Source organism: Ricinus communis, chromosome 2 (genome assembly GCF_019578655.1).
Source record: "Ricinus communis isolate WT05 ecotype wild-type chromosome 2, ASM1957865v1, whole genome shotgun sequence".
NCBI lineage: Eukaryota > Viridiplantae > Streptophyta > Magnoliopsida > Malpighiales > Euphorbiaceae > Ricinus > Ricinus communis.
In genome coordinates, this window is record NC_063257.1 from 8,110,263 (window position 1) to 8,130,718 (window position 20,456).

The 20,456-nt window shown below is 33.3% G+C and overlaps 4 protein-coding genes across 6 annotated transcripts; 1 reads left to right on the forward strand and 3 right to left on the reverse strand.

Moving 5' to 3' along the window:
- Positions 1–1,045: 1,045 nt before the first annotated feature.
- LOC8285112 lies at positions 1,046–4,502 on the reverse strand. The gene is made up of 5 exons (XM_002526112.4): positions 3,993–4,502; positions 3,651–3,718; positions 3,385–3,560; positions 2,013–2,121; positions 1,046–1,583 (listed from the first exon to the last, which is right to left on the reverse strand). The coding sequence occupies exons 1-5, from the start codon at positions 4,249–4,251 to the stop codon at positions 1,275–1,277; spliced, it is 921 nt and encodes a 306-aa protein (XP_002526158.2). The 5' UTR covers positions 4,252–4,502; the 3' UTR covers positions 1,046–1,274.
- A 141-nt stretch (positions 4,503–4,643) lies between these two features.
- On the reverse strand, positions 4,644–8,063 carry LOC8285111 (putative UDP-glucuronate:xylan alpha-glucuronosyltransferase 3). Its single transcript, XM_002526111.4, has 4 exons — positions 7,834–8,063; positions 7,496–7,720; positions 6,221–6,849; positions 4,644–5,877 (listed from the first exon to the last, which is right to left on the reverse strand). The coding sequence occupies exons 1-4, from the start codon at positions 7,908–7,910 to the stop codon at positions 4,838–4,840; spliced, it is 1,971 nt and encodes a 656-aa protein (XP_002526157.2). The 5' UTR covers positions 7,911–8,063; the 3' UTR covers positions 4,644–4,837.
- A 2,275-nt stretch (positions 8,064–10,338) lies between these two features.
- LOC8285110 (vacuolar protein sorting-associated protein 45 homolog) lies at positions 10,339–15,403 on the forward strand. 2 transcript variants are annotated; one of them, XM_048371170.1, is made up of 14 exons: positions 10,339–10,799; positions 11,334–11,535; positions 11,630–11,709; positions 11,836–12,063; positions 12,412–12,537; positions 12,636–12,716; positions 12,804–12,945; positions 13,056–13,234; positions 13,406–13,561; positions 13,874–13,981; positions 14,081–14,202; positions 14,410–14,541; positions 14,865–14,964; positions 15,050–15,403. In XM_048371170.1, exons 1-13 carry the CDS (start codon positions 10,710–10,712, stop codon positions 14,923–14,925), a joined length of 1,707 nt encoding a protein of 568 aa, XP_048227127.1. In that variant the 5' UTR covers positions 10,339–10,709; the 3' UTR covers positions 14,926–14,964; positions 15,050–15,403. The 2 variants fall into 2 exon arrangements, with proteins under 2 accessions (XP_048227127.1, XP_048227126.1); XM_048371169.1 differs by having other exon boundaries at positions 10,341–10,799; positions 14,865–15,403.
- A 2,921-nt stretch (positions 15,404–18,324) lies between these two features.
- On the reverse strand, positions 18,325–19,772 carry LOC8285109. Of its 2 annotated transcripts, none has more exons than XM_025158608.2 (3): positions 19,381–19,772; positions 19,088–19,274; positions 18,325–18,956 (listed from the first exon to the last, which is right to left on the reverse strand). In XM_025158608.2, exons 1-3 carry the CDS (start codon positions 19,525–19,527, stop codon positions 18,556–18,558), a joined length of 735 nt encoding a protein of 244 aa, XP_025014376.2. In that variant the 5' UTR covers positions 19,528–19,772; the 3' UTR covers positions 18,325–18,555. The 2 variants fall into 2 exon arrangements, with proteins under 2 accessions (XP_025014376.2, XP_002526155.2); XM_002526109.4 differs by having other exon boundaries at positions 18,325–18,971; positions 19,381–19,768.
- Between the last annotated feature and the right edge of the window lie 684 nt (positions 19,773–20,456).

Genomic DNA, 20,456 nt, shown 5'->3' on the forward strand with positions numbered 1-20,456 from the left:
AAGAAAATAATTAATTACAAACAGTATGCCAGGCCATCAACAATGAAAATTAAAGAGCATCACATCTCGTACATGAACCTGTTTGGATCTTACCTTAAGATTGAAGGACGAGAGTCTGCATCTTACTTTTCACTCATAAAACAGAATGATCCCTTCCAGATAATCAATAAAAGAAACCTGCAACTGGTCAACAGAAATGAACTCGTTTCCAGGAAAAATGTCTGTGAAACAAGTGTTTTGCTTTTTGGAAAGTGAAATGAGGCAAGAACAAAAACACCCAGTAGACATGGCCAACTAAAGCGTTAATGTATGAGGACACAGTTGAATCTTTGTATCTGGGAGATTATGTTATCTGGCCCAGGAATATGAAACATTTCTAGATCCAAATTCCAAACTGGCATATTAGCTTCAATTGAAAGCCGAAAACATAAAAAGATTTGGAATTGCTTGGACTAGACAACAATGTGCAAGTGCAACACGAGTCCTGTCCTCCCATACTCCACCTGAGTGGCTACCAGGATGTATATGCTAATCTTGGACCATGCATAATCAGTGACGAGCGAAACCTTTATTCGAGCTAATAATATAGAAACCAAGCTCATGTTGAGATGAATGTATTCAAGCAGATTCATTGAAGAAATCACAAAAAGATCAGCATCCACATTAAATACACCATATTAATTTCCACATTGGAAAATATTGGAAAAATGAACATTCTCCTGATATAGAAATTGTTATAAGAAAAAAGATCAAACAAAAAAATGTATACACCTTCATATGAACCAGGCTACAGTAATATACACATGTTTTCATACTCGATCTGAAACAGGTGACGACTCTTAGAAGCTTTTTCTCTTAATATCTGGCAAGACTGGGAACAACATTTAAGCTCAGAAGAGTTTTGCCAGTTCCAGCACAGAATATCTCCAAATTATACATGGTTAGGTAGCCAGGATTTTCTACTCATGGTTGCCAACTTTTTTCTCACTTTATTGTGTAACAATCATCTCTACAAACACACAAAAAAAAGAAGGGGGAAAGGAAAGAAGAAGAAGAAGATACCAAGTTCTATTCAAACATGTACAGTAAATAGAATCAGTATATCTGATAATTTAGATTTTAAGATACAGATTGGACAATATCATACAGGGACACAGCCAACTGAGAACTACATTTTTGTGTTGAAATAGCCATTACTATGCTAAATGAGTAATGCTGAAGTTTCCTATAGGTATGCACAAGATCAGGGATAAAAAGAAAAGAAACAGTATCATTCAAATTTCAGAATATAGTCTGACCAAAAGCAAGGAATCAAAGCGTGTGTTCAAGCGCCACTCTCTTTGCTTTTTGCTAAGTGGTCTTCCCTTCCCTGATTTCTCTCTATTTATCCTCACATCTGCCAAACCCCAAGTGCAACATTCTGTCTCTATGTCAAAAGAAATGAGTCTGAAAACACCATTATTTTCTGAGGGTGATTCCATCCCAGATGTTTCACTGGCATATTTCACATACATAGACCGATCCTTGAACCGATCCAGCTCTTCTGGAATTCGAACTATCCTTTCAACACCAGGAGACGACACCTGAAATGAAACACAGCTTTTTAAGACCTTTAAGTTGTTAAAATTAGCAAATTATTGATAATGCAAACATCATTTTGGTTTCGGCGTTAAAGCATTAGCCATCACAGGATCCACTTAATAATCAAAAACCAAGTATATCTACTGTCATCAGCTCAATTTAATTTCAATAGCCTTGCTTAAGTAAGCAACTTGCTGTTCTTATTAAGATATCATTGGTCAGCCAACGGGGAATTATTCAGTCACTATGCCAGAGGTTATTCCACGGGGGAACATGGGTTCAATACCCATCCACTTCTCAGGGGAAAAAATGAAGTTAGCTTGAAGCATATGCACACTAAAGTTCATATATGGTTCATCTGAAAAGGAGCTACTCCATCCTCTACAATATGCAATAATGAAAGAAAAAGAAAAATTAGTAAAATCCATTACCTCCAAAGCTATATTAGTTGGTATGGTTTTAGCAAGCTCGGCTTCATCCAACCATGTTCTATAGGTTGTGGAAAAGGCTTCAATATCTTCCATAGTGGGGGAGCCAGACCTATGATGTATCTTTCTGAATTAAACCCCAAGAAGCATTCCATAGAAGCTAACACCATACATAATTGAAAAGGAATAACTAATAGGAAAGACTACCAGAAATGGTTAACATAATGAGATTCCAAGTAGAAACAAAATTATAATAATATTGATAACTAAAAAATTTAGGTGATTTTTCCATATGCACCTTTTCTGTACATGCTTGAGTTACAGTTCTAAAAGCTAGTTATACCTCTCACTAACTCTATGAACCAGTTTCAAAACAATTTTCCCAAAGAAAAAGTGTGTATTAAAAATGTGCATAGTGAGGAGACAACTTTTTAAATGAGAAGTATCAACAATTGTCTCGTCTCCACCCTCAAGTCAAATACATAACTTTCCATAGATGCAACCAGTTTGTTGTTGCTTCATATTAAAACTACTTTCTGGTAAACCACCTAGTGACGAGTATGAAATACAAACATTTGGAATCATCAAGCAACCAAATAAAGCTATTAATCAGATTTGGACTTATATCTCAAACTTATTCCAGTTGCTAAAGTAAAATATAGAAATAGTAAGTAGTAGGCGGGAATCCTAAGAAACTTTGTGCCGTAGAAGACCTGATATTTTTTTCAAAAATAAGAAATCCTAAATTAAAGCAATCACCTTCTCATTTAGAAAAGCTTCATCAAGTAATATTTTGTTATTGGGTACAACCCTTTGTTTTACCATCAAAATTCAGTAGAACTTTACTGAAATTCAAAAATTTTGTTCAAAATATAAGAAATTACTATTAGGTAGGTACTTCGAAATTCACATTTGATAAGACACAACCAAATTGATTGATAATTCTATGAAAAGTTGACTTGTGTTAGCACGACTTTGCTAGGGCCATATAAAAGGGATAACTTCATGAGGCTACGGGCATAAGCAGGAAGATATTTCAGAAGGCTTATTCAAAAAGAGGAAGTGGAATGTGTGTGTGTGTGTGTGTGAACACTGACTGAAATCTCTTTCCTAATTTTTTAGAGATATAATCCCCACTAAATGACTGCAACGATTGTCTTATAATGTTAAAATGTATTATGCAATCTGATCAACCTGCTAATTTAACTCTCTAATTTGCTGGATATTCCATAAGGCATAGGAAGAGTTCACATACATTTTTCTCAAACCACTAATTACTTTGATACTAACTGACACATGCTCAGTAAATAATTCATAGCAGCTACAGAAAAAAAATTAGTGGAAAACCACAATCTAGAAAGACAAACAGGCATACCTATTTGTAAGCCTTTCAATGCGCACTTGAATAGTAGAATTTGACAATGTCTTAAAGGCATATAATTTTAGCTCACCATCGAAAGATTTGCAAACTTCTTCAGCTAATCTTAGTACTTCTATATCCCACCATGTCCCAGCAAGCGCAATTCCACCTCCTCCAGCTCCATCTCCAACCTTCAAAAAATGGAGAAAGCAATGAGCAAATGTCTAACTTCAAGCTATTAGATTAATAAGTTGTACAACTAGATTTTGCAAAAAACTTACGTAGAGTTCTGCTTCATCTTCCAGGTACTCATCCTCAAAATCCTCATCTTCTCCATCAATCAATGCCTCTAAACAAAGAAAATTGCATTTAGATACTAATCACATTCAGAGAAATTTGCAATCTTTAACTCAGTAGAATAGCTCCACTACTTTGATCCTAACAAACACTTGCTACAAATAACAGGCATTGCAGTTAAACCCAGAAACTGCCAAAGAACCTCGTCTCATAAACAGTTATTAACTACCTCGAACTTCTTAAAAGCAAGAATTGCATATAAAAATTATATCTGTCACTCATTAATGCAAGGGAAAAAAAGAAGAAGCAAATGGGTAGCTAAGTACCATCACCAAGGTCATCAAACAGAAGCTGTTCTTCATCTTCATTATCCATTGATACTTCTTCAATTATGGTTGGTTTGAGAACTGGTTCAGGCTGAGAGTTTCTCTTCTTGGCATGAAGTGTGAAGGACTTTATTGGAATTGCAAGAAATGGGTGTTTCCAGGATGGGAATGGGAAGTTGTGGTTTGAAAGAGAAGACCTGTATGTGAAGCTGGTGCTTGGTGGAGAAAATCTCATGCACCGAGGTGAAAGCAAATCCATGATTTTTGAGAAGTGGGCTTTTGTTATCTCTTTTCTTTCCCTCTCTTTTTCTCCCTCTCCCCTTATTGCAGGCCGTGTGAAAAAGTGAAAGCAAATACTCAGGGAATTGAAAGTTTTGATATTTAAGGGAAGATATGGAAGTTTGTAGAGCTTCAGTATGCTCCATGTGGAAGAAGGTAAATAGTCTCCTCGAATACGACGTCGCCCGTGCGTAATTTCTTTCCAAACGACGCCGTTGGAACCGGTCAAGGTTTTAGGTAGGCTTGGCTTGGATAAGCAAGTAGCATATGGGATTTTAAGTAGTGAAACAAAGAACTCCCCAAACAGAAACCCTAATCTCAATCCTAACTTGGTTAAGTTTATACAGAATAATAGAATTAAGAAACGTTAACTAGGTAGAGAAAAAGGTTTACAGGATAGCAACTAGATCATATGCTTAAAGTGTGTTACAAAGCAATCGAATTAACAGCAATTGATTTGACCCTCTATTTGTTGATACAATTTCCAAAAGCATAGCTCAACTCTCAATATATTGGATTATGTTTGTCAACTGTACGTAAAATTGTAAGTATAAAAGAATAAGCAATCATAAAGTTGAGAGAGATTTGGTGAAAATAGCAGGAGGAGGAGGAGGTGATGGGGTAACAGTTGCATTATCTGTCCAATTTGTTTCACCCCAGTGCCATAACATGCTCTCCCAGAAACAGAAATCTTCAAAGCAGGTTTCCAAACGTTTGTCTTGTATCTTGATTTTCCAATGACCATCTGTGTAGTTAGCTTTCTCGGCTTGCCTCCTATCCCACTCCAATGCTGCCTTCTGCTTGGACCTGAGCAAGCAGTATTTTTGCAAGTTTTCTGGCATAGCATCATGCACCTTCCACCATGTTTTGTGAGCAACGTCACTGGCAAATTCCTGCAGAATATCTACATTCCAGTTGCAGTCATAATCCCGGAAGCATAACCATGGTTTGTAGCCCAGATAGTGGATGACATAGAGGATTGGAGGATCAGCTCCAAAGAGACGAGTTTTCATTTGCTTCTTCTCTTCCTCATCACCTTCCCAAAAATGTTTCAAGAAGTTCATGTGTTTAGGAATCCGGTGCCACCAAGTGAAAATTTCATTCAGGTAACCTTGATCTCCACCATTGTATGACTCAATCTCATTGATGTGATCCATTAACAGCTGGAAGGTACAGTTTGATGGCTCAATCACCATTACTCCAGAGTTGAACAAGGTAGCATTATTCCCTATAGCAGTTATTTCTGGCATCTCAAACAAGAAATCAATATTTCTCAGTATTAGCAGGTCAGCATCAATGAAAATGATCTTGTCATAATCTGTCAACTGCCAGAGACGAAATTTGCTATAATTCCATTCATTGTAAGCATCTCGTTCCGCTTTGGGATTCCTAATCCTTTGGATTGTATGGATTTTCCAACCTGCAGCCTCTAAGCCTCCTCTATGATACTCGCTAATGGTTTCATCAACAAGTATCACAAGATCCCGTATTGAACCTGCCATGCGGATACTCTGAGCAGCAGTAATTGCCCCGCACACATAAACATGTGCAGAGTGCAGGATTGTGGCATATGCTTCCCTGTTTGCTCTTTCTGAATAGAAATTCTCTGTTAAAGAACATTTAGTTAGCTTATTTAATCAAGTAATTGACTTCACCCTGAGTATGCTGTTTTACAGACGCAAACTATAAAACTGTTGTGCTAATTTTCTATATTTATTGGTTTTACATGCCCCATCTTGCTAGTATCCATATCAATATAGGCTGGTAGGAATAACCAGTGCACTAGCCAAAATATTCAATTAAATAAAGTTAAATTTCACTTAACAAAGAGATTCTGGAAGCATATGGAAACAGAAGCAGATAAAATCAGATCAACTGGTTTGAAATGCAGCAGAAACTTGAGAAGAAATAAAAATGACAAAAAAAAGCATACAGAATTGAAAACTAACCTTTAGATTTGAGAGGAACTGCAAGTTCACAAGATCCTACTGGGAGCTGTATCTTTTCTCGCAACCTATTGAGGTTGGGTTCATACAGCCATAAATTCCCTTCTCGCAAAATAAGGTCCTTGCAAGTAAACAAATTTGGGGCTGGGAAGCATTCAGTCACCAAAAGTACACGGACCGGATGATAACTTTTACCAGAAGCAGCAAGACTTGCTGCTGCAAGCTGCAGGTGCAAACCAGCCACATCTCTTGACCAGCTTTTAAACTTGTTGCATGGGAGCTTGACAGCAATAACATCAATCCGTGGTTTCCCAGGAACTTTAAGTTTGGGCAGTGAAGGACAAGTGGGAACTTCAAAATCTTCTTCTTCATCTATCCATTCAGGGTATAGGGATTCCCAAGTTATGTCTTTTGCTAGATGGTCAAGGTGTAGAACTACATGATCAATATCCGGTAACAGCTGCTTCCAATTATCAATCTCACTATCATTAAAGTTTAACAACCCAATTCCCTGATAGCCATTACTATCATTTAGTTTGTCAATAATATCAGAAATCTGACCCCAGTCGACATCTGCAATTGAGACATAACGAGGATCAGCAGCATCCTCTCTTATCCACAGATAACCCGGTCTGCAAATACAATACATGTTTCAATGAAGTTATTGTACAGAAGAAAATAAATGCTGAACCATACACGGTAAAGTTGAGTAAAGAAATCAAACACATCAGCATGAAAATCCTAAATGGCCTTTTTCAGGATGAATCATGTGTAAGAATTCAATTTAATCAAATTATAGCAAAATCATATAATGTATTGCATGATTTCATTTCTTTCTAAATTCCTTATTATTATATTTTATTTAAATTGGAAAGAACTGAGTTCTGGCAATTATTACCTTTCCAAACATAAGAATTAACTAAATAGAATTTTAAATTTACATTTTTAGGCTTTCCAAACTCTATGAGCTGGAAACTAATATTTTGTAGTATATGAACGGCTTCAATAACAAAATGCTCTCTGAAGTACAATTTGTTCCATAATTGATTTTTATTGGCTAATTAGTCCATAACTTTTTACAAGCAGACTATTTAGGCTCAATTTCACATCCAACCAACAATGTCAGTAGTTGGGCATAAATTGAGCTTAACTAGGCATTATTGTAAAGCTCGTAAATTTATTTTTTTTGGAGCTAATTATTCATTGTCCACAAGCAGCATAATATATAAGAAGTAAGGCAAAATAGAAAGCATATATATAACAATAATAATAAAATACCTAGATGCAGAAGAGGAAGGGTGATCTGCAATATAAACAGGTGGAGAGTGAAAGAAAGTGACCAAAGTTGCTAATGCAATAACAACAAGCACAAGTTTCAATGTTGTAATCTTGCACTTCAAATTCCGATACTGGAAAGAACCTGAAAGTGCCTTCTCAACATCTTTAAAACCCCTTTCTCTTAGAAACTTCCTTCTGCTATTGCTACTGCCACTTATCTCTTCTCTGTACACATTAATTAAACATTTCAAGCACATTAAATTATAACAGGTAGATCTTAGTGAATTAGAGTATTTGAATCTAGCTACATAAACAAGTAACAAAGAGAGAGAACTAACGCGGTAGAAGAGAGTCGGTGTCTCGGCTCTATTGTAGGAATAGGTGATGATGAGGACGAGGATGAAGATCCTCTCATCTTCTTCTTCTTCTTCTTCTTCTTCTTCTAGGTTACGATTTCATTATCAAGCGGAAACCGAAAATGCGAAACAGAGAGAGAAAGAGAAGCTAGCGAACTAAGAATCTATTCAGCAGCAACATAATTAAGTCCTTCTGTAATTGGTGTTGTTAAATTAAAAAGAGTTCAGACAGTGTGAGGCGGTTAATTTATTGGTCGTTGTATGGTTAGTCAAAGCTTTTTCTAATTCTTCTAGTCAAATCTTAACCCATCAATTATTTTCTTTTCTAGTTTCACCCCTTTATTTATTTTACAATTTACCTAATTTGAGAGTAAAATTTGTTGTTGCATTTATTATTATTATTATTATTATTATTATTATTATTATTATTATTATATTGTTATTATTATTATTATTATTATTATTATTATTATTATAAATAAGTTGGATACTTTGACATATATGCATATTCATATATTCTCGTACTAAATCTATAGTTACATAAATAGAGATAGAATACTAGTCTTAGATTATGATTTAGTTTCATTAAATATATATGTTAATGTGTTTAGCTTGATAACTAATCAAATTATAGGTTGAGCACGAAGAATAGACCGATTATGAAAGAATAAACTGAGCATTGCATGTTGAGTTATTATAACTTATAACCAAGAAATACGGGGTTGACCACGTCCAAATAAAAAGTCTTGAAAATTAAGTTTTAGTCGAACTCTAGTTAGAAATTCAACCCGATCTAAGATTCTGTTGTATGACCAAGAAAATTAATCCTATTAGAATTGTTAGATTTTACATTTACAAAATTTTATTTCTTATAGGACTAGAATACGTTCAATATCTATATAAAGAACAGTGATATAATATGTCAAATACATTTATTATTCTACAATTATTATATATTTTGTAACTTGAAACCATTACTAACTTAGCTATCGGAGCGAGTGGACAGACAACCCCGTCTAGCGTTTTCTAACTATTGTTTTAGGTATATCAGAGCTCGGATCAGACTTGAAAACCTTATTGATAATTTATCTTTCTTGATCAAATTATCATTTCTATCGAATTTTTTTAATTAACAAATATAATAGTCTTATACTGTGATTTAGTTGTACTAAATATCCATGTTATTTTAGCTTTTATGGTAAATATTTTTTTCAATTAACAAACACAACACACCAAATGATGATACATTAGAATAATGATGGCATACTTTTGTTGTTTTTTGGTTCAAAAGTTATTATATTATCCTCAAGCAAGCAATGGCATCTTGAATGACATTATTATGAAGAGGAATTAACAAATTTTCATATGCCTAAGCTCAATAGTGCTTTATTAAATAATATTCTTTAAAACTAATCATATTATTTATTAGTATCATGAGAGTCTATCATTTCTTTTAATAACAATAAGGTGATGTTTTTATTATCTATTCGTGATTAAATCTCTAATAAGTAAAAAGTAATAATATTATCTCAAAATCCTTTTATGTCCTTTCCATTTTCTATTTGCTTGAATGATTATATGTATTATGGTCATTTATAAATTTGTCCATTGTAAAAACCCAACCATCCAAAATGAAAAAGATTAAAAAATGAAAAAAAGAAATAAAAGAAAATCTGTTAAGCTAGTATAGCATTTCTTTACATGTTTATTTCTTTTTTTTATAGGATAACATCAATATAACTTGAACAGATTTAAACGCGAGGGATACATGACAGACAATTTTGCACATGGTGGTTATGGATAGTTAAAATAACGTTTAATAAAATTGGAAATTAAGATTTAAATATAATAATTAATTTTTAAATCTGATCCTTTAATTATTGAATTAAGAGTCTTACTTAAATATATTTAACTTTATAATTTTAATTATTGAATTAGTCTCTAGAAATATATTAAAATTACTTAAAATGAAAAATTAAGGAAAATATAACAAGAATATTTTTTTTATTAATATATAAAAATAGGAATATAAAAAGTTATAATATCTTAAAATATTTTTTAAGAGCATAAAAGTCAAGTAAATTTTTAATTTTCATTTTATTTATGTTGAAAGATGCATTGAGCGTATAAAACTTAATTTAGTAAAAAGATCAAAGAACTTACTATTTAAATAGAAAACTTAAATTAGTTAGTTTGAGTCACTATTTTAAGTAGTTTCTGATTAATTAAAAATTTTAAGTTTATTTATATCATTTTATTTTCCTATCTTAAAAAACATAAATATTAAAGATTTAATTTTAATTCATAAGTTGAATTATTAATCACTTTAAATAAATTGATCAACTTTTAACATCTTGGTCTTTTTAATTCTTTACCATTTTGTATTTTTAATGAAATACGAAAGAATGAATCTTTTGATAATAATATAGGAGCTAATTGATTTTTTTAAGACAAGAAATCATATGTGATAATTCAACTTATAAATTAAAAAAGAAAAGAAAATCATTTCAAAGAACACTAAAAATAGAATATTTAAAAAAATTGAAAAAACACTAAAAATGAAAAAGAATATTTAAAAAAGAAAAGAAAAGAAATAAGCAAACCGGTGCGTTTTGATGTGACTTGAAAGCATAAAGCTGCTGGTGCTAAATGGCGCCAAACGGTGCGTATTAATGCTTCAGCGTATCTTTCTTTCTCAGCCCGGGTTCCAATTTCCCTCTACACAGATCTGACGGAGTCTCTCTCTCTCCTCTACTTTTGAACCAACAACTTATTCTAAATTGCTATCATCATCATCATCATTACCACGACGATCACAGCCGTAGATCTAAAGGATCAATCTTCCTCCGTTATTGAAAATGGTGCTGGTAACGGCAGTACGCGATTACATTAACCGGATGCTACAGGACATTTCCGGCATGAAAGTTCTTATTCTCGATTCCCAAACGGTAATTTAATAAAAAAAACTTTATAATTACTTTGCTTAATTCACTAAACTCTTATTCTGTTTCACTGAAATTTCAAAGAAAGCAAATTCTTAGGAATCACAGTTGGTTTGGAATTTTGATTTACATTTTAGGAAAATTTATTTATTTTAAATTAAAAGAGATACCATATTATGTGTCTCTGAGTTAATTTTATGCTTAGTATTGCTATGGTATTAGCCTAACTGCAGCTACAGTGTCATAATTGGCTATAGAAAGCAGTGGTGATTGTGGTAAAATTACTTTAACATTGTCATAGCCAACTATGGCACTGTTGCTATACTTGGGCGACGACTATCTTTAGCATTAATTGTATTATGATTTCACGCACAAAACTTTTCATGTCCCCTGAGCTTTGGCTTAACAAGGATTGAAGTCTTTGTCATTTATGCCTTTTGTAAATGTCGGAATTGATTTGGCTTTTTCCCCTTGCTAAACCAAAATCGTGCTGAACGAACTAATATTCTTTTTGGTTTGTGGTGGTTTATGAGTTTATAGGTGAGTATTGTAAGTGTTGTCTACTCACAATCAGAGCTTCTTCAGAAGGAAGTATTTTTGGTAGAATTGGTAGATTCCATTTCCAAGTCAAAAGAATCTATGTCTCATCTAAAAGCAGTTTGCTTTCTTCGCCCTACCTCAGAGAATATTCAGCATTTGCGCCGCCAGTTAGCTAGTCCCCGATTTGGGGAATATCACTTATGTAAGCTGTTTTTAGAGATTTTTGTTTATATTCTTAATATCTGAAGATTTTATTAATTATTAGTTGCTATCAATTCTTCATGTCACATGTACAGTTTTCTCAAACATGTTGAAGGATACCCAAATTCATATTTTAGCTGATTCTGATGAACAGGAAGTTGTACAGCAAGTTCAGGTAATTATCATTTTCAATGCAATGAAAATGCTAGCAAAGGTTTGTCCTTTGTGTTACTTTGAGGTTGCCATAATGTCATCCTATTTATTTAATGTGATAACTTGTATAATTATATTTATTTTGCAGGAATTTTATGCAGATTTTGTTGCAAATGATCCCTTTCATTTTACATTGAATATTCCCTCAAATCACATTTATATGCTCCCAGCAGTTGTAGATCCTTCTGGTTTGCAGCACTTCTGTGGTAGAGTTATTGATGGTATTGCCGCGCTTTTTTTGGCTCTAAAACGAAGACCGGTTATTCGATATCAAAGAACCTCTGATGTCGCAAAGAGGATAGCGCAGGAAACAGCGGTAAGTAAAATTTTAGTCTGAAAAGTTTACTTGGAAATAAGCTGCATGTAAGCAATGCTTGAACTATTATGGAAAAAGATTCTGGTGTTGATTTTATAGGTTTTCATCTTCTTTTTTTCTCTAGATCTGTTTCTCAGAATCAGGTCAAGGATAATATTCATTTCTTAAAGCTGCTTTTGCTGCATACTAGTCATGTCTATATTTTTTCCTGTTGAAGTTTTGTATCTATGCATGTTCATACATAACAAAGGAATTTTTCCCCCTGCTGGCAGAGGCACCATGAGTGGTGTGAATTTTGATATTGCAGAAAATTGATTTTTTGTTTTGTTTTGTTTGGTGATACAACAGAAGTTGATGTACCAACAGGAAAGTGGGCTCTTTGATTTTAGAAAAACAGAAGTTTCCCCTTTGTTACTTATTGTTGATCGAAGGGATGACCCTGTGACTCCACTGCTAAATCAGTGGACCTATCAGGTTCATGTTGTTTTGATTATGATATATGTGATTTTTTGTGTTGTTATACACAGGATATGCCTATAGAATATCATGATCTCATGCTCTTTTATTTGCAGGCTATGGTTCATGAATTAATAGGTATTCAGGATAATAAAGTAGATTTAAGAAGTATTGGAAAAATTCCAAAAGATCAACAGGTTGATTATATTTTTCCCACTGCTGCAAATAGTACTTAATATAGTAATCTGCACAGTGTATGAGTTTCATGCTGTTTGTACTTACAGGAGGTTGTGCTGTCATCAGAGCAAGATGCCTTCTTCAAAGCTAACATGTACGAGAATTTTGGAGATATTGGAATGAATATCAAGCGGATGGTGGATGATTTTCAGCAAGTTGCAAAAAGTAATCAAAACATCCAGACAATAGGTTTGTATTTGGCAAGATCTTGACTTCACAGATACTCGGCAGTTTGTTTGTCTCTAGTATCAGCCATAGCTTGGTTTCCACTGAAAATTTAAATGCTTTGAGTTTTGCAGAGGACATGGCCAAATTTGTTGACAACTATCCTGAGTACCGGAAAATGCATGGCAATGTCTCAAAGCATGTGACACTGGTGACAGAAATGAGCAAGATAGTTGAAGAGAGAAGGCTCATGCTAGTTTCAGAAACAGAACAGGAGTTGGCTTGCAATGGTGGCCAAGGTGCAGCTTTTGAGGTAGTGCATATGAATAATGTATGCTAGGCTTTTTCTTCGTATTATTATAAGCACCACCAAAGTAATAACAACAATTATGCTTGATTTTTTTTTACACATAGGAAGATCTATTTTATGCTTGATCGTATCTGATTTCAACTGTCTTAGCCTGTGGTTTATACTTCTTTGCAGGCTGTGACAAACCTTTTAAATAATGAAAATGTATCTGATTTTGACTGTCTTCGCCTGGTGAGTTTATATGCTTTGCGCTACGAGAAGGAGAGTCCTGTTCAACTGATGCAGCTTTTCAACAAACTGGCTTCTCGATCTCCCAAATACAAGCCTGGGGTAATTGTCAAACGATGTTTATCTCCCTGCATAGTTCTGATGCGTGTCTTTGCAACTTACAACTTGTGTGTGGTATCAGTAACGTGTTAAGTGATGCTTATGGATATCTAAGTAGTCATCAATTATTAGAAGTATTACTCATGACTGATAATAGGAAGATCAGTGTTGACTGTTTGTCAAACTTAACTCTTCTTTAATGTTCTTTATGCACCTTAGCCATGCTGCTATTATGTTGAGAGATCTTTGTTCTTTGGCCCTGGCTGGATCAAAAAACTTGCAGGTTTTGATATATTGATTATCATGAAATGGCAGCTTGTCCAATTTCTTCTGAAGCAAGCAGGTGTGGATAAACGAACTGGGGATCTTTATGGGAATCGAGATCTTATGAATATTGCTCGTAATATGGCTCGTGGTTTGAAGGTTTGATTGGCTGAATAACAGACATTCCTACCACATATTCTCTCTTTCTTTAGAATCCAGATTTAAGTGTTCATAGAATTCTTTCCACGTTTGTTTTAGGGAGTAGAAAATGTATACACCCAACATCAGCCTCTCCTGTTCCAAACAATGGAAAGCATAATCAGAGGGCGGATGAGAGATGTGGACTACCCTTTTGTTGGGAATCACTATCAACAAGGAAGGTAGGTTGTAAGGAATGTCTTCTACAATTTAATATGTTGCTTGTTTTTTTTAATGTTCTGTTGTTTCTTTTGGCTCACTTCAAACTATGATTAACTCTGCTCTATTGTTGGATTGAATGTAATTGTCAGATCAGGAATTGGAAAAGCAATCGATGATTTGGACTCAATTTTGAATGATATAAGTTGTATGCTAATTTTCTTGTGCAGGCCACAGGATGTGGTTATTTTTGTTGTTGGTGGAACAACATATGAGGAATCTCGTTCTGTTGCTTTACAAAATGCCAGCAATACTGGAATTCGATTCATACTTGGTGGTTCTGTGGTTCTTAATTCAAAGAGGTATGATGTTTGTTATCTATGTGCGCAGCTTTATTCCCTTGCCTTCTTGCCTTTCAGTTGCAAGAGTACTAGTGCATGTATTCTGACTTGGCCTGAGGAATAGAAATTTAAAATGTTCATGGAAATATTTTAATTATTGAGGTATAGAAGTAAACAAGAGTGATGTGAGGATGCACTGTCTTCTCCCCTACCATATGGTTCTTTGTTTCTTTCACCTCTCTTAATAAAGTTCTCTTCTTATAAAAAGAAAAATGACAAGGACTATGATAAATTGCCCATTTATGGTTCTTTTACTTATCAGAAATATTTTGTTGGAAATGCAGGTTTCTCAAGGACCTTGAGGAAGGTCACAGGATAGCTCGATCCAGCTCCAGTATGGTTTGAAATACATGGCCCTCGCATATGTAGCTGCTTGAAAATTAGGTAGAAATTTGTTTGTGGTTTTGAGAGGGAAATATGCTCAAATGTGACTAGGAGTTGTAAACAGTGGCTTCGATTGCTGCTACAGATTGAAGAGAGATGACAGCCTATTGTTACTACAAGAGCAGGTGTCGATATTCACCCACTTGGATGGGAATTACAAAGGGGAACTAGTGTGAGAAAGGCCTAAAAAAGCCACCAAATTAATGCAGAAGGGTGAATTGTTACTTCCATATTTACCTACCGTAGCACAAGCAAGTCGATCCTAATCTTTTTGTACCGATTCTGAGTAACCATGGTTGGTGTCTATAGTCACTTGGCATAAATTTGTATCTTTCTTTTTTCTTTTAGAAAATTGTATTTGTGTCACAAATTAGGGAATCTTACACTTTCCAATTCTGTGTACTTGATTGATGTATACATCCATGTAGCTTGGCAGTCATTAGTTTGTGAAAAGAAAAACAAAACAAAACAAAATATCAGGAAACAGAAACAGAACAAAAAACAAGAAAAACAGGACATCTTAGATCGAAGTCTGAATCCTTGACTTATTGCTTAAGCTTTTGGCTTTATGTTTGAAGGAGACATTTTGTAGAAATTTCATCATGCCACCTAAGCAGTTGCTGACTTCCTTGTGCACGCAACGATTAGGAAGTAGTCCTCTTCATCACATACATGCTCATGGACTGTTCTGTGCATAAACATGTGCATGTGTGTACAAGATCTTTTTTGTATTAAGATAGGACAGGACCACTTGATGTCTAGTTCAAATGTAAAAACCCTTGGTTAATGGGACAAGATTTTGGTCTTAATTTCTCTGATTTTTGGTCCACGTGGGTTGTTTTCTTTTGTAGTCTACACGTAGGATTAACAGTTTTAATTTATTTAAATAGAGTAAAAATGAAATAGGAATGGGATTCGGAAATGGAGTATTTTTAACAAACTCTTTTAAGTTATACTTATTTCTTATTATAAAAATTATATAAAAAATAAGCTTACAATAAAATAGACTTTTTAATTCTCATAGGTCTTTTTTTAAATGATTTAATAGCTATATTTTCTCTTTTAATTTTTTTTTAAAATAGCTATTCAATGATTTTTAAACATATTATATTATTTATTATTATTATTATTATTATATTTAAACTTCTTAAAGTGATATTTTCTTTTTTATTTATTTATTTTTCATTTTATTTGATTAATAAAAATTGACTAGACAATAAAATTAAGAATATTATTGATTTGTTATAATAAATGTCGAGATAAATGAAAGTAAAAAATTATTTATTTATAAGTTATAGAGTGTATTTGCTGAAGATATTTAGAGCATAGGTTATTGGAAATGCTTGAGAGGACAAGAAAGAAAAAAGGAGTCAGTTGATCAGAAGCTGATTGTTGAACTGAAGATAAAATTAAATAAGAAAAGGAAATCAAATTTCAGTAAAGAAATGGCAAAGGTAGTTTTTGAGGGAGGGAAGTGCAAATCTAAAATCTATATTTGGGTAAGCAAAATCTGGGCATTGGCAGGAGTAGGTTGGCGGTGTACCTACAAATTCCAATGATGATATCTCTAACCACATTTTTCATTTTCTGATGACAGGAACTGCACAATTTGGTACCAAACTGCCATTTCACCGTCTCTCCACTCATTACCCTCTCCCTTTTTCATCGCTATTTCTCTTCTCACCCTCCAAATCTAACACACACTTCAACATTTCCTTTTAATTTGAAATGCATCTATTTTAATAATATTATAGATTATGGATTGGCCGATTGCTGCCGTAATTTATGAGATGGTACGTAATGGATCAAAAAACTGAATCATTGTTGGATTTGAAGATCATATTTATATATATACACACATGTACAGACATACTAAATTGTCTTACACATTGGAGAAAGAAACTGAGTAAGTATTAGCGGGTGCAGTGAGTTGTGTAGATTTACAGGTTTCTGTAGATTCCTTTGTGCAGTAGCAGTCTTTTGTACTGAAGTAGTAATTGCTTGTAACCTATATCTGAATAGCAATCATTATTATTTCCTGTCTAATCTCTTAGAACTCTTCCTGACAATTTCATTAAAAGTTTATATTATCTATTTTATGGCAGTAAACCTTGGAGTATTAAACACACACACGCACAGAGGAACAAAAAAAAGGGTATAATATATATTTGACAGATCAATGAAGCATTACGTGATCTCTGAATATTGGCCCACAGAGCTTGTTCATATAGTTTTTGAGTGCTGAAGTCAACAGGGAAAGGACGTGGGGTACTGTTAATCTGTAGTAATCTTTTACCTAATTTCTTTGTAATTCTTGCTTCTTGATTCTTGACATTTAGACTTTGATAAATGAGTTGATTTGCATCATACACATTTTGAAATGAATTCAGGTCTGAGATATATAATTGTTTTGTGCATGGTTTCATATTGATATTCTTGGATGAAATGGGCATATGGTTATATGAATCTATGTGCCTCCATAAATAATTTCATGGATGCTTCTTAAAATTCCAGGAGGCTGTAAAGCCCTAACTCGAAATAATAATAAAAAAACAAAGTATGCATTGAGACTTTCATCCATTTATAGGTTCTGCATATATATATATATATATATATATTAAATTTTATTTAATAAAGAAGCATTTGGATTTTTCTTTCTATTAGAAAAGAAATATTATAGTTGACCACATAATTTAATTTCTAGTTTTATCCGTAAACTTATAGTAACTTACAGTATACAATAACTTAAAGAATAAGATTATTTAAATGGAGCCTTCATGTGTACATATTTCTTACTTGGAATCCAAGTCATATAAACAGTCTCTTTCTATAATGTTCCTTTCATTATCCTTTAATTAATTAATTAATCAAACCCCATTTATTGGTTCAATCCCTTCAAATATATAAACATGGGGCACAATAGCGTAAAGCAATTGAATAAGGATTAATAATATTTCATCCAATTAAGTGTAAAATTAATTATTTTCCATGCAATTAATTAACCTGTTGGCATTCTTATCTTTTCATTAATTTTATTACTAAATTATGTATAGTAAGAATCTAGTGTAGTTTCCTCCTACTTCCGTCATTTCTTTTGTCCTACATTCTCCTTTTTTTTTTTTTCTTATAAAAACATTTATCTTTTTTTAATACTCTAATCATTTGATCTAGTCATCACTTTTTAATTATATTATCCTTCTTGATCAAGATTTTCTTTTGGATAATTTAAAGCGCGTTAAGATATTAATCACAAGAAAAGTTTCCCATTGTTTGTTTTAATAATCTCTCTAATTATGATTTCTTGTTTCAAATTATATAGCAATTAAAGAAAAGAAATAAAGAAGAAAATACACAAGAGTATAGATAAAGAAGGAAGGATTCTAATATAGTATAAAGATGGATTACATTATAAGGATCAAAACTTAGGTCTTCCTCAACAAAATTGACCAGAAACTGAGTTCTGATCATGAAGAAACTCGAAGAACTTAGAAATATATAGATTTCACCGATACCCACTAAACAAAAATGACATAAACTTAGCCAAAATCAGTATATCTTTTATCTCTCTGCAATGCATAAATGCCCCTTCTTCTAAAATATGGAAGGACAGCATGTAGTCATGCTACTACTAGTAGTACCTTCGTCTCTGCAGTTTTCCTCCATATCCATTTCTATGTTTGGTGAGACACAGACCTTTTTGCAGTTCTTGGAAAACCATTTAGATTGCATGTACTTGGCCTTTCTCCAAGGAGGAATGTAAATACCGTTTTCTTTAAGTGATTCTTTAAGAGCTGAACATACAAATGATATTACCTTGTTAAGCCTATCTTCAGTGGCAATAAAAATTGAAGGAAGATTGTTGATGATGTCTTTGTAGGCTTGTGTTGGCCTTGCCAACTCAAACTGTGACTTAAAATCCATTTCCACTATCAACCTTGTTGGCTTGCCACTGTTGCTGTCCATGATCATCACTTCTATGTACTCATAATCACCTACTAATTGAGAAACTAATAATATTCAAAACAAAATAAAGAAATTATTAGAAAATTCACTTTAAGATCATGATTGATCACTGGCTACTCGAGAAACACTTGAGAAAGAATGAGAAAATATATATGATTACCTTTAGAGCGTCCAACAGAGGAAACCCATGGCCAGGAAGTTTTGCAAATAGAAACTTTGTAGCCATCCATTTTTAATCTCAAGACCACCCATTTCTTGAGACTATTGGGTTCTCCCATATTTCTAACATACATTAGAACTTTTTCAAGAACTTGTTTCTCCATATCAGTAGCTTCCAAAAGAATATCCTAAAACCCCCAAGTCACACAAAATATATTAGACCAAGAAGATGATGATTGAGGACCAGGAAATCAAGAAAATATATATAGCTACAGAAGAGAAAAAAGAAAATACCTGCAAGATTGATTGAGGCCTTTGAGGGAGAGGTGGTAGTGATGATGAAGAGATAATAGCAGGAAGATTAGATATGGAAGGTGATTCAGGTTCATAATAGTCTCTGACCATTTGATCAATGAGTTCATCTTCGCCAATGCTACCCATTTCCTTTCTTTCTGTTTTTGAAAATTAATGTTTGGTTTTATCAAGAAAGAATATGGAAGTCTTCAAGTAATAAGGCAAAGTCAACAGACAACAAGCTTGTGTGACACAAAGCCGATGGGGAAATAATTATAGAGATTAGATCAAAGAGAGGTTTAAATGTTATTTTGTACTGTAATTTTCATTAAAGCAACCACACCAGTATTACTGATGTCCTTGAGAAAAGAAAGGTATAAAGGATGTTGTCACTTTAGCCTCATAATTTCTCATCCATATATATCTACAAAGACCAATTAAAGACAGACAAAGAGAGATAGATCTTATGGAATGCATAAAATAATGAGATAATTTTATGAAATTTTATGCATTTATCTTATGTGCTTGGATTTTTAATTTATTGTTTGAACGATATATGTGCTTTGATTGGACACATATATATACATGTCATGATCATGATCATGATCATCATCATTTTCCATTTCTGCTGCTTGCTGCTGCTGCTGCTGGGACCTGAAACATGTCTTTGTCATTAGGTAGCTTCTTAATTGTGGGCAATCGATACTCAAAATAGAGATCTGGAAAACAGTAGTATCAGTCTTTTATCAGTTGTAGAAAGACAGAGAAAATGGCGTTGCTGATGAATTCAAACTTTTATTTTCCATTTTCTTTTCTCCCAGAAAGAAAATGGTTTTTGACTTTTAACCTTCTCCATTATGATTTTCTCTTGATCATAATGGAAAACCATTCAGTTTGATTGATAACACTGCAGTTAATATGATATATGAAACCTAATCCCTATGCAAAATAGTTTGCTACTGGAAAACGAAAGAAATCGTATTCACTTCATTTTTTCTCTTGTATCCTTTTAAATCCATTCATCCAATTTTAATATATTATTTTGGATTTGCATAAGAATTCAGATCCTTTTTTAA